At 42.8% G+C, this 12,887-nt stretch overlaps 1 protein-coding gene across 1 annotated transcript; it reads left to right on the top strand.

The window, feature by feature from the left end:
• The first annotated feature begins 1,060 nt into the window (after positions 1-1,060).
• LOC139723442 (uncharacterized) lies at positions 1,061-5,245 on the top strand. Its single transcript, XM_071634686.1, has one exon. It carries the CDS (start codon positions 1,061-1,063, stop codon positions 5,243-5,245), a length of 4,185 nt encoding a protein of 1,394 aa, XP_071490787.1.
• The last annotated feature ends 7,642 nt before the right edge of the window (positions 5,246-12,887 follow it).

Below are 12,887 nucleotides of genomic sequence, written 5' to 3'. Positions count from 1 at the left end.
AAAGATAATGATCCATGGTGAAACATTATTATGGAAATTATGTGTGGCTAGTCAATGTTAATATGATGGAATATATAATTATATGTTTTGTTGAAGTTATATGAATAGAATCAGGAATAACTAAAGACCACAAATTATAAGGGAGATATCATGTTATTAAATTAACAGGGTGTTTAGGGTTCCAGGGAGAGAGCCACCGTTTAGGGTTCCAGCGAGGACCAAGTTTAGGGCTGCAGAGAGAGCCACAGTTTGCGGTTCCAGAGAGGACCAGAAGTAAGGGGAGACGACCCGCTACTTCAGGCAGGGCATCGTCGACAACCTAGAGCAACCAAGCACGGGAGCTTCTAGAATAAACCACCGGGCAGAGCAACCAAGCTCAAGATCAAGTGGAATTGGATATCTGTATTCAAGTTTGTACTATGTTATTGTTGTAAACGACAATTGGAGTCCAGTATAATAAATCTTACTGATTGTTATATTGTAAGAACACTGTGTGATTGGCTACTTCTTTCGAGGCACTGTAGTTGCACAAGTCGGAAGAGTTGATTGAGTGAATGGTCTGCTAACAATCTGCTGCATTTACAGAAAGTCAACCTTTGACTATAGAAAAGATCCCAGTCGCAGGGAGGACTTTCGTTCCCCACATTCAGAGGAAAGTCCCCTGTGACAAGAATTGGTGGAGAATCCGGGCAGCAATTGTTAAAAGTTAGAAACTAGACCAGTCAACTCAATATGTGCAACTGACAACTCGAAACAAGAAGCCAAAGGTTAGACCGCCAGTGGCCACTTGTCTGGCCAGTGAGAGTTAGGCTCAAGGTCCAGTGTCTTAAGGTCAGATTACATTGAAGTGATTGTTGCTATAGTAACGTGACTGTACATAGCAATGGATGTGTATTCTCAACTCATAAAAGTGGGGAAGGAGGCAGGGCTGACAGGCAAGGAATTGGTCGATTTTGCTAGGGATGAAAAGGATAAACTAGACTTGAAGGAAGAAAAGCTCAGAGAGGAGCAACAAAAGGAAAGAGAGGAACGACAAAAGGAAAGGGAACATTTGAAAGAAATGAAAGAGCTGGAGCTGCAAATTGCAGCAGCCAGACCTAGGAATGATTCTCCTAGTAATAGCATGAAAAAGGTGAAATTACCTCTTTTCAATGAGAAAACAGATGACTTAGATTCCTATCTATGCAGATTTGAGAGATACGCTGAGAGTATGGGATGGGCCAGAACTCAGTGGGCCCTACCCCTCAGTACACTGTTGACGGGCAAAGGCCTGGAAGTGTATTCCCGAATGCCGTCAGAACTTGCAAATGATTACGATGAATTAAAGGCCGCCTTACTCCAAAGGTATGAGTTGAACGAAGAAGGATTTAGAGCTAAATTCCGGAGCTCGCAGGTAGAGCCTGGCGAGACTCACAGTCAGTTACCCGAGAGGCTGAAGCGCTATCTCTTGCGTTGGTTAGAGTTAGCTGGTTTTAGGGCTGAGTTTGATGACTTAATTCAATTGATGATAATGGATCAAATTTATGCCAGGAGCTCGAAAGAGCTGAAGCAGTTTGTCCGCGAGAGACATCCGGCAAACTTAGATGAAATGACGAAGCTAGCGGATCAATACAGTCAGGCCCACCCCCATAAGGAACAAAAGAACCACTCCTACAAAGACCAAAAGCGACCTGACAAGGGCCAAAGTCAGGGTCATTTGGCTTCCAAATTCAGTGGCCCACAAGGAAATAAGGGGTCAAGTGGTTGTTATGTTTGTGGGAAGGCAGGTCATATGGCTCGAAACTGCCAGGCCAAAACGAATAGTCCGAGACCAAACCGGGCTGCTGCTTTGGATGAAATAAAGGGGTCTGAGGAGAAGACTAGTCAGGACCGAAAGGGGGCTGCCTGTATTGAGGCTAACACCGTTAGATATGAAACGGCAAGACAGCCGGGCTCGTATGTGAAGCTAGCTTCGGGGGATGAAATACCCCTTCTCGAGGCAGGATGCTCTTCGGGAGTCAGACCATCAGGTGTGAACCTGCCTGTTCTTCAGGGAAAAGTAGGAGGGCATGTAGTGTCCGTTCTAAGGGACAGTGGCTGTAGTACAGCCGTGGTAAAGTCAGTGTTTGTTAGAACCCCTCAGATTGTTGCAGGGCAGAAGAAGAGGGTGGTTTTGATAGACGGGACTGTCAGAGAATTCCCCATTGCTAGGGTATGGGTAGACACGCCTTTCTACACTGGGGAAGTGGAAGCTCTGGTTATGGAAGACCCAATGTATGAGCTTATTTTGGGGAATATTCCCGGGGTCAGGGACCAAAATAATTCCGATCCACAGTGGTCACTCGATAGTGACGAGGTAGTGGTAGATGAAGAAGAGATGGTAGAATCATCCGAGGGAGGGGCGGTAGAGACACGTGGCCAGAAAGCGCAAAGTGCGAAACCCCTCAAACCACTGCCGACAGCAAGTGCACTCTCACTCGCGACGAGTAAAGGTGAGTATGAAGCAGCGCAAAAAGCTGACCCGACGCTTGCGAAGGCTTGGCGAGCAGCAGAGAGTGGTCAGAAAACGACCACAAGCAAAGGAAATGAGAGCAAGTTTCTCGTGCATCGAGGCCTGCTCTATCGCGAATTCCAATCTACAAAATTGGAATATGGCAAGCCAGTTCGACAATTGGCCGTACCGAGCGCATACCGTGATGGATTAATGGCGCTTGCCCATGATGGCATAATGTCTGGGCACCTAAAAACACAGAAAACACTCGACCGATTACAGCAAAGCTTCTATTGGCCAGGTATGGGAGATGATGTCCGGCGATATTACATATCATGTGATATCTGTCAGCGCACCGTGAATAAGGGGAGCGTGGGTCGCGTGCCGCTCGCGAGCATGCCGCTCATTGATACTCCGTTCAAGCGCGTGGCGATTGACCTCGTAGGACCTTTTGACCCCAAGACCGATCGTGGGAATCGGTATGTTGTGACGCTGGTCGATTACGCAACTCGCTATCCCGAAGCTATGGCATTACCGAGCATTGAAACCGAGCGAGTGGCTGAGGCGCTTGTCGAGATGTTTAGCCGCTTAGGTTTGCCAGACGAGATTCTCTCTGATAGAGGGGTACAGTTCACTTCTGAGCTAATGAGGGAGTTAGGGCGTTTGCTGTCCGTAAAGCAGCTTCACACAACTCCGTACCATCCCATGTGCAATGGGTTGGTTGAGAGATTCAACGGAACTCTCAAAGCCATGCTGCGACGAATGAGTGCAGAGCGACCCAAGGATTGGGACCGTTATTTACCGGCATTGTTGTTCGCGTATCGGGAGGTACCACAAGCTAGCCTTAGCTTTAGTCCGTTTGAGCTGCTGTATGGCAGGACTGTACGTGGACCTCTCTCCCTGATTAAGACAATCTGGGAAGCGGAAACAGTCGACGAAGAGGTCAAAACAACATACGAGTATGTTGTGGACCTACGAGCGAGACTCGAGGAGACTTGCAAAGTGGCGCATGAGGAGCTCAAGCGCGCATCGAAAAGATATGCCAAGTACTATGACGCAAAGGCACGTGACAGAAAGTTTGAGGTTGGCGACAAAGTGCTCATTATGAGGCCAACGAGCGCAAGCAAGCTCCTGATGCAATGGCAGGGACCGTATACGGTCACAGGCACACTAGGGCGATGTGATGTGAGAGTTGAGGTCAATGGCAAGGTCAAGACCTACCATGTTAATCTCTTGAAGAAGTATGTTGACCGTGCGCGAAGTAGGGACAATGAAGTCCAAGCGAATGCCATCTCCGTAGTCGAAGAGGAGGTCGAACCCGATCTCGACCGACCGTGCATAGGACTGCCCGCCTTATCGCAAAATGAGAGCGTGGCTGACGTGATGATAGATGCGGAACTGGCCGAGTCACAAGCAGCGCAGGTAACCGATCTGCTAAATCAGTTTGATGCGCAATTAACCGATGTACCAGGGCGAACAAACGCGATGGAATGCTCAGTGACACTTACTACCGCTGACCCCGTGGTAAGCAAGCCGTATCCCCTACCACAATCTATGCAAGCTGCGGTAAAAGCAGAATTGAGCGAAATGCTGAAGATGGGCGTGATAGAGAAATCACGATCCAAGTACGCGTCACCGATCGTACTAGTGAAAAAGAAGGACGGAAGTAACAGATTTTGCGTCGACTACCGCAAATTGAATGCTATAACTGTGTTCGATCCAGAACCTATTCCGATTGCTGACACTCTTCTAGCGAAGCTGTCAAGAGGTAAATACTTTTCGAAGTTCGACCTCAGCAAGGGGTATTGGCAGATACCCATGGCCGAGTCTGATAAGGAGAAAACAGCATTCGTCACCGCTGAAGGCCTGTTTCACTTCACCGTGCTGCCGTTTGGTATGGTGAATGCACCAGCTACCTTCTCACGGCTGATGCGAGAAGTGCTGTTTGGACTCGACAATGTAGTGAACTACATCGACGATATCCTTGTGTTCTCCGAGACCTGGGAAGAACACTTGGATTCCTTGCAAGCTGTACTCTCGAGGCTTGCAGATGCTGGGTTGACCGCGAAGCCAAGTAAATGTCATGTGGGCTTCAAGACTCTCGACTTTCTAGGGCACGTCGTAGGTGGCGGCACGCTGAAGCCTCACCCTGAGAAAGTGGAGCAGATCTTACAGGCGGAGGTGCCGCAAACAAAGCGGGAGGTACGCGCGTTTCTAGGGCTAGCTGGGTATTACCGCAAGTTCATACCCAACTTCGCAGCTATCGCCGCACCGCTGTCGGACTTAACAAAGAAAGACAGAGCCAACCGCGTAGACTGGGGACCCCTGGAAGAGCAGGCGTTCAACACGCTGAAGTCTCGACTGACTTCATCCCCCATACTCCATCTTCCAGACCATGAATCCCCGTTCATACTGGCGACTGACGCGTCTGACGTAGGCATCGGCGCAGTACTGATGCAGCGCGTAGAGGGAGAGAAGTTCCCTATCGCATACATCAGCCGGAAGTTGTCAGACACAGAGCGACGGTATGCCGTCATAGAGCGAGAGTGCCTCGCAATTGCATGGGCAGTAAAAAAGTTCGATGTTTACCTATATGGGAGAGAGTTTGAACTTGAGGTGGATCATCGTCCCCTCATGTACATTGCCAAGGCTAAGTTGCAAAACAACCGAGTCTTGCGCTGGGCACTTGCCCTCCAATCCTACCGCTACCACGTGACCGCTGTCAAGGGAACAGATAACGTTGGGGCAGACTTCCTGAGCCGATGTCCAGATTAAGAGGGGCATGTTTACCCATAGCAAGGGGATTATCAAATGTTGATATTGTCATGTGTATGTACGGACAAATTAGTTTCATACGTGAAAATACTATTGTAGATAGCAGTACTATCTTGAAATGGGGGGTTGTGTCAGGATATGACATATTTTGTATTTGTCACGTAATAAATTGTCTCATTGTACTACAATGGTACTGTTTATTAGGTAGCTCATGTAAGAAATTGATGTTATCGCAATGGTTACAAAAGAAGTGCAGCTTTAAAGACAAAAGCTTGCATCAAAATAACCATATAAGGAGATGTTGCGATGCACAATCAAAGTAAAAGAGAGTGATTTGGAATTAAATGTTTTTGGGATGAGTAAACCCTACATGACGTCAAAATACGAGGAAAGGGTATCCCTGGTAGTATGCTTCATACTATCTGGTATGTGGACGTCATTCACGACGTCAGACACAAGTTTCTAGCTAAGTCACAACAGGACCACTTCAAAGAATTTTGGTTTCCGTGGACAGGAAGTGATGACGTCAAGCAGGGGCTTGACCAATGCAAAATGAGATGCTCAGGAAAGTTTTGACAGACAGAAAACGCCAACCAATAAGAAAAGGGGGCAGGACTTCTATGAAAACTTTCTAGGAAGTCACTTGACTTCATTTAACTAATTTTACATGGAGACCTATGGTCCAACAAATGTATAAATATGCAGTGTTTGGGCATAAAATTCAGATGCCACATTATTTGCGGAACACTCAGGACCAGGCTATGGTACTTCGAGATTGCGAAGTTAGAGTAGCAGAGTGTTATTTGGAATCAGTGTGATTCAGGGATTGTTGCATTTCGGCTTGGACAGCCTGACCGTCCAGCAGAGAATCTAGGAGGATTCGAGTGTAAACACCAACAACTGTTGTAAGTACACGATCATTTAATTGAAGTTGTTTATGCCATGTAAGTTCCTATGTAATTCCCGATATTGCATTGTATGTGTGATGTTTGTATGTCAAACCGAATTTTAATTGCATTGTTAAAGAAATAGAGAATTAGAACAACGCTTAGATTTTAATGGGCTGATCAATCACCCCTATTCAACAATGAAAGATAATGATCCATGGTGAAACATTATTATGGAAATTATGTGTGGCTAGTCAATGTTAATATGATGGAATATATAATTATATGTTTTGTTGAAGTTATATGAATAGAATCAGGAATAACTAAAGACCACAAATTATAAGGGAGGTATCATGTTATTAAATTAACAGGGTGTTTAGGGTTCCAGGGAGAGAGCCACCGTTTAGGGTTCCAGCGAGGACCAAGTTTAGGGCTGCAGAGAGAGCCACAGTTTGCGGTTCCAGAGAGGACCAGAAGTAAGGGGAGACGACCCGCTACTTCAGGCAGGGCATCGTCGACAACCTAGAGCAACCAAGCACGGGAGCTTCTAGAATAAACCACCGGGCAGAGCAACCAAGCTCAAGATCAAGTGGAATTGGATATCTGTATTCAAGTTTGTACTATGTTATTGTTGTAAACGACAATTGGAGTCCAGTATAATAAATCTTACTGATTGTTATATTGTAAGAACACTGTGTGATTGGCTACTTCTTTCGAGGCACTGTAGTTGCACAAGTCGGAAGAGTTGATTGAGTGAATGGTCTGCTAACAATCTGCTGCATTTACAGAAAGTCAACCTTTGACTATAGAAAAGATCCCAGTCGCAGGGAGGACTTTCGTTCCCCACATTCAGAGGAAAGTCCCCTGTGACAGTAGTATAGTTTCTTCTTACCAAAGTCACAAGAAATCCCGCTGAACCCTTCATCACAGTTGCAACTGAAGTTCGTCTTGGTTTCCTCACATACGCCATTCTTGCATGGTCGTCTCAAGCAGTCTGTTTGGTACATATGCGCAGTGTATATCATACATTCAAGCACGAAGAAAGATACACAGATTTGGTTGCTTACAACGCGTACAACTTCGAATTCATTATAGGATATTGTACAAAGTTCGTAATTCAAATGGCTCACACAGACACGAGAGATTAGAACCATGTTTCTTTTCTACAAATAGTAAGGGGTCTACGTCTGCTCCTCTCATGCAGCCTTCAGCTCGCTTGATAGTTCGACCTTTCCTTTTACAAAGCTAGCGAATCAGTTAATTGTCTGTGTGTGTGCATGTCTTTTTATAAGTTATAAATACAGGATGACAAATATGTTAAATGCGGTTAACAAACGTTCGATAAGTTACTTTTTTTTTTACTTATAATCTTGAATCGGTAAGCATATGAATTATACATAACGGATTAGGTTTTTTTTTTTCAATGATGAAGACTTCATTTCCTACTCCACCTACTATCAATATTTACACGGATCGAAATATAATATAGTAACAAATTAGGGCCTATGATGCCAACAATGAATTATGATGCCAAGATGTATGGTATTTACTGAGTAATATTGAAAATGTAAAGGAAGCTAAAAAGCTAAGACTGAAATATTGATTTTTGTTTCCTCAAAACCATTATTGATAGAATACAGAAAAATAATTTCATACACGGGCACAGAAATGTTGATGAAATGACAACACATCGGACATCGACGACTATAAAACTAAAAACCCTTACAAAGCCTTATACATTGATACAAGGTCGCTTTCTTCAGCCAGTAATGGAGAAGGAGTTAGGAAGGAGTCATGATCTAAGTTCGAAACGGATCATTTTGGACTGGGAAGGGAAATTGTAGATGAAAAACAACAAATCCTAGCTCAAAACTCAAAATTCGGAGGGAGAAAATTACGCGCACTCCTGGGTCATTTCAAGTTCATCTTTGGTCAAGTTTTGAGTCATGAGTTCAAAAGCCAAGGTCAAAGTTCATCTAAAGTGCTAAAGTTAAAATATCTTCTTAATACAGGATCATTTTCAAATGTGCTAGCTTTCCTCGACAATTACGGATTCAACTTTTTTGATGTATATGATACTTCCTCTAAAAAAATGATAAAAACAGCAGTAAATAAGACGTGGAGAAGGCGTAATACAGTTTCAGGGGGCTACGGGGAGATCATTACTCACGATTGCTAATGTATTCGAATTTCTGTATACTCACCGAGTTAGAATTTTAGACGAGAAACATGTCAAACATCTCAATTAATCAATTTCTTACCACAGTCAACTTTACCTGGAATGCGACAAGTCCAGTGTTCAGGCTCAGTGCACATCCGGGGATTTCCATAGCAACCCTTGGGGAAGGCAGACCCCGGGAGATCACCGAGCTTTGGGATGAGTTGGATTTCGGCGCCGTTGAATGTTATGGTCTTGCATTGTGTGCATTTCAGAATTGTATAGTTGAAATTGTACTTGTTCCAGTGTTCCCCACAGACTGAAAATGCAACGACAAATTTGTTCTGTTGGTTTTGTCAATCTGTCAGTACCTTAAAAGTGTTTAACTCTTTCGTTATAGTTTGGTTTCTTTTATAGTGCTCCAAACAAATATATATAAGATGTAATCGAGACAATGTAATGATGACAGAAAATGTTGCAGGATGCCGGCTGGTGGAAGCTTTCGACCTTCGGTCTGTCATCATTAGTTGTCTCGATTATAATTCTTCCTAAGATGACAGAGGTGTACTGTACGAGTATCAGCATCATCCCACATAATTATCATAATGATAATGATAAAAAACCATTTTCATAGAGCGAAAATTAAATTACATTTAAGTCTCTAAACGTTTCTTCTTTTTAGAAACGAGAAAAGACAGATACATGTCAAGTTTAAGAACACACAAAAACAAAAGAAGGAAATTACATCAACCTAAAACACATCATTAACCAATTTACAGAACAATGACTAATGAGACTTCAATAAAGACTTGAGCTGATCTATAATTGATGAACATTCTCTGATATCGTTAGGGAGCTGATTTCAAAGTTGAGGTATTGAATATTGAAAAGACCGTTGACCATATGATTTAGTTGCTACATTAAACGGTTTTAACAATTGTTTGGTGCTTGAGCGAAGTTGCCTGGAAAGTTGATATTCCTGAAGGAGCTGTTGCAAATAACGAGGAGCTAACTGATGTTGACATTTGTATGCAATTTTAAGTAGCTTATAAACTAACCTATCTTTGACTGGCAACCAGTGCAACGTGTGTAATATTGAAAAAATAGAGTCTTATGTGTGAGTTCGGGTAACCAATCTTGCATATGCAGCCGAATTTTGAATTCGCTGCAGTCTACCTAACATTGAATCTGACAAACCATAGAACAATCCATTACAATTATTAATTCTACTCATTACAAAAGCATGTATAAGCCGTTCAGTCGCACTATTATAGACGTTTAAAGTTGCAGATGCCGCATTCAGACTAGATAAATGTTCTTGCAAAAACATAGTGAACCCTGTTTTGAATGCATCTTTTATGTCTCTTGGAGAAAAAAAAAACACCTCCTGAGGGATAAGGGAAAAAAATCCGATTTATAAATTTTGAAATGTGCCTTCACCCCCAGCCCCCCCCCCCCCCCCCCCCCACAAAAAAAGCTGAAGATGAGCCCATGTCAGGAACGACTTTTGTATTTACTATAGTTGCCTCAAAGATTAGAATTCCTGATATAAGACGCAGAACCAAGAGAGTGAGAGAAAACGTCATTAGGACACACACGCATAAACATGAAGAACAGACTTTTGAAATGTTCATTACATTGACAAAAAAGCCACTGAATTCTGTAAAAGAAAAAACAACTTAGCAACTCTTTTTAACTGTAACTTGATGTATCTTGTCCTAAACTCTTACATTCATTTTCAAAAAGCGCCCGAGTTGTAAACTCAGACCACTCATTTAATTTTCTCTCTCCCTCTCTCTCTCTCTCTCTCTGCCACATCTTTTCTGCATCATTGTCCTACAGGTGTTTTATTTTCACAAATTTGTATCTCACCTTCCGGTTTTCTCAAATGCACGCCAATTCACTTGCTTTCTCTCTCTTTCTCTCTCTCTCTCCCTCTCCCTTAATAACTTAGCCATCTTTGTCCAGTTAGGTTCGTGATATTGTAGTTCTTGCAAGGCAGCAGGATTTTTATCTTTTTTTATTTGTGCTCTAAAATATACACAAATAGATAAGAAAAGTGTGATATAATGCTGTCATAACAAGATTTCAGTGTTGGGTCAAGACAAAGATGCGAAATATTTTAGCCAGAAAGCATTGCCAGAAGCATTACAATCTCAGAGCTTTACGCCCTTTATACATCGATTACAATACACCGGGTCATAGCGGTATCCACGGGCGCACGTCACGAGTTCGATGCCTACGAGTTATACTGCCCATGAGTTATACAACCCACGAGTCGTGCAGTCCACGAGTCATACTGCCCACTAGTTACACAGCCCACGAGTAAGACACTAAGTGAACAAGGCACACGTGTTCGACATCAAGTAAAATTGGGTCACGAGTTATACGGCTCACCTACATATTATAGGCAAATTAGGCCCACGAGACCGACACTAGGCAAAAGGCCCAGTTGTTCGACACTAAGCAAACAAGGCCCATGAGTTCCACACTAGGCATAAAAGGCGCACAAGTTTGACAGGAAGAACAGCGCCATCTATAAAGCAATTATACGTGCGTAGTTGTACAGGGTGTCCCGATAGCGGCATCAGGAAGAAATAAGTGAAGGGTGCAGGGAGTTTCGTTACTGTAACCATGCTCTAAAGCGTCCTCCCTCACCCAATCCCCGGGATTTTTTAGACTTTAATTTGTGTGTTTGTTCGTGTGTGTGTGTGTGTGTGTACGTGTGTGTGTGTGTGTGAGCTGAAAAAAAGAATCCTTAAAAGTGTGCACCAGATCTTTCCACTTCGATTCCGAAAAAAAAAAAAATCTTTGACCTCGACAGGTTTTCTTGCTTTGTAGGTATTACTTGATACTTCATACATAAGACATAAGACATCCGAAATGTGAATGAGAGAAGACATTTCCTTTCCTTAAAATCAGTATCTTTTTTTTCTGTTTTGTCATGTTTGTTGGGGATGTAATTACTTGTCCTCCGTGCTTTGACACCCATGCCTATATCTCTTTACGTTTATCAATATTTTTATCTTTTATGATCTATAAATGTCAGAAGTTCTCTACATTGTCTCAGTAGAATGTTCTGGTGCGCTCGTTTTATAAGGGCTCCTACTGAAAAGAATATTATACCCTGAACGTTGATTATTATCTCGTTTCGTGGAGGTAGTATACAAATAGTGAATGGTTACGAGCGTAATGGTATACAAATAATGAATGTTGATGAGTGCAATGGACAGAATATTTCATGAGGTGAAAGATGAAATGATCCATTCAACGAGGCGCAGCCAATTTGAATGGATCAAACATTTCATCTTTCACTGAATGAAATATTCTGTCCATTGCACGAATGAAAAACATTTATTATTTGTTTTATATAACGCCTGAAAGAGATCCTTGTCCTTTCATGTTTTATCTATTTAGAAATAATAGAGAATCTGAGATCGCGAGAGTGCTCACTTAGCGCCTTACGCTAGGTAGCGCGCTGTCGCATACATACACTGCAAAACACAAGCTTATACGCGTAGTATGCCGGGCTCTCAGTGAGCATGCAATGGAGCAAATCGTATGGATCCAAAATTGCACGGTAAATGGAACCACAATTGCACGGATGATGACGTCATAGTGAAATGGGCCGAATAATCAATGTCAAACAACCAATCAAAGTACAAGGATCTCTTCAGGCGTTGTATAATACGAGATTTCGCACGATGTGAAAGATAGAGGCGCTCTATTCAACGAGGCGAAGCCGAGTTCAATAGTGCGCCTCATCTTTCATCGAGTGCGAAATCTCGTTCCATTGCACGAGTAAAGACAATACACTATTTGTTTTATACAACGTCCAAGTAGATCTTTTTGGTTGGAGGATTGTTGGGTAGGTCTAAGTAGGCCTAGAAGTCTATGTATGTATGAAAATATAGCCTTACTTACATGTGGATCTACTGCGATTCTCTTTTTGGCTTGTGCAATCAGTGTATAGATACAGCTATACTAGCGCTCATAATACACGTACACTAGCACTACGTAGGCCTACATACGCGCATGCATGTACCGCACACGTACACGTACACTGCGCTAGCTGCATGCGATCCTCAATGTGCAACACACATGTAGTACCGTACAATTTCTCGAACCGTGGAATAGAACGAAAAAATCGAACCAAATTGCACGCAAAAATAGAACCAAAATTGCACGGCGCGTTGAATGGAGTGCTAATTGAATATCACGTCACCAACAATCCTCCAATCAAATTACAAGGATCTACATGGACGTTGTATAAAAGACTTTATAACCCAAAGCCGTCTATTCCCTTCCCGCAGAACATACGCTTATTCAGAAAAGAAAATGAAATTATGTGCATATTCAAAACAGCCTTCTGGAAAAAGTCCTTGTCGATGTACAAGGCTACTTTAAATGGTCTCGAGGGGAGGTGTAGTCATCAGCGCAACAACAAATAACGTAAGCGTCTACAAAGGTGAACATTACTGTTTACAGTTATCCATTTCTTCGAATATCGTTTATTATTATTATAATACGATATCAAAAGTTTGCATACAGCTATAGAGATTATAACAAATTGGTTCTTTAAAACTTCTTGACAGTT

The sequence above is a fragment of the Diadema antillarum genome, unplaced genomic scaffold (genome assembly GCF_040938485.1).
Source record: "Diadema antillarum isolate AM-2024a unplaced genomic scaffold, OU_Dant_1.0 scf00000191, whole genome shotgun sequence".
In the NCBI taxonomy this organism is placed as follows: Eukaryota; Metazoa; Echinodermata; class Echinoidea; order Diadematoida; family Diadematidae; genus Diadema; species Diadema antillarum.
The sequence above is the reverse complement of the archived record's forward strand: the minus strand, read 5'-3'. Positions and strand labels throughout refer to the sequence as shown.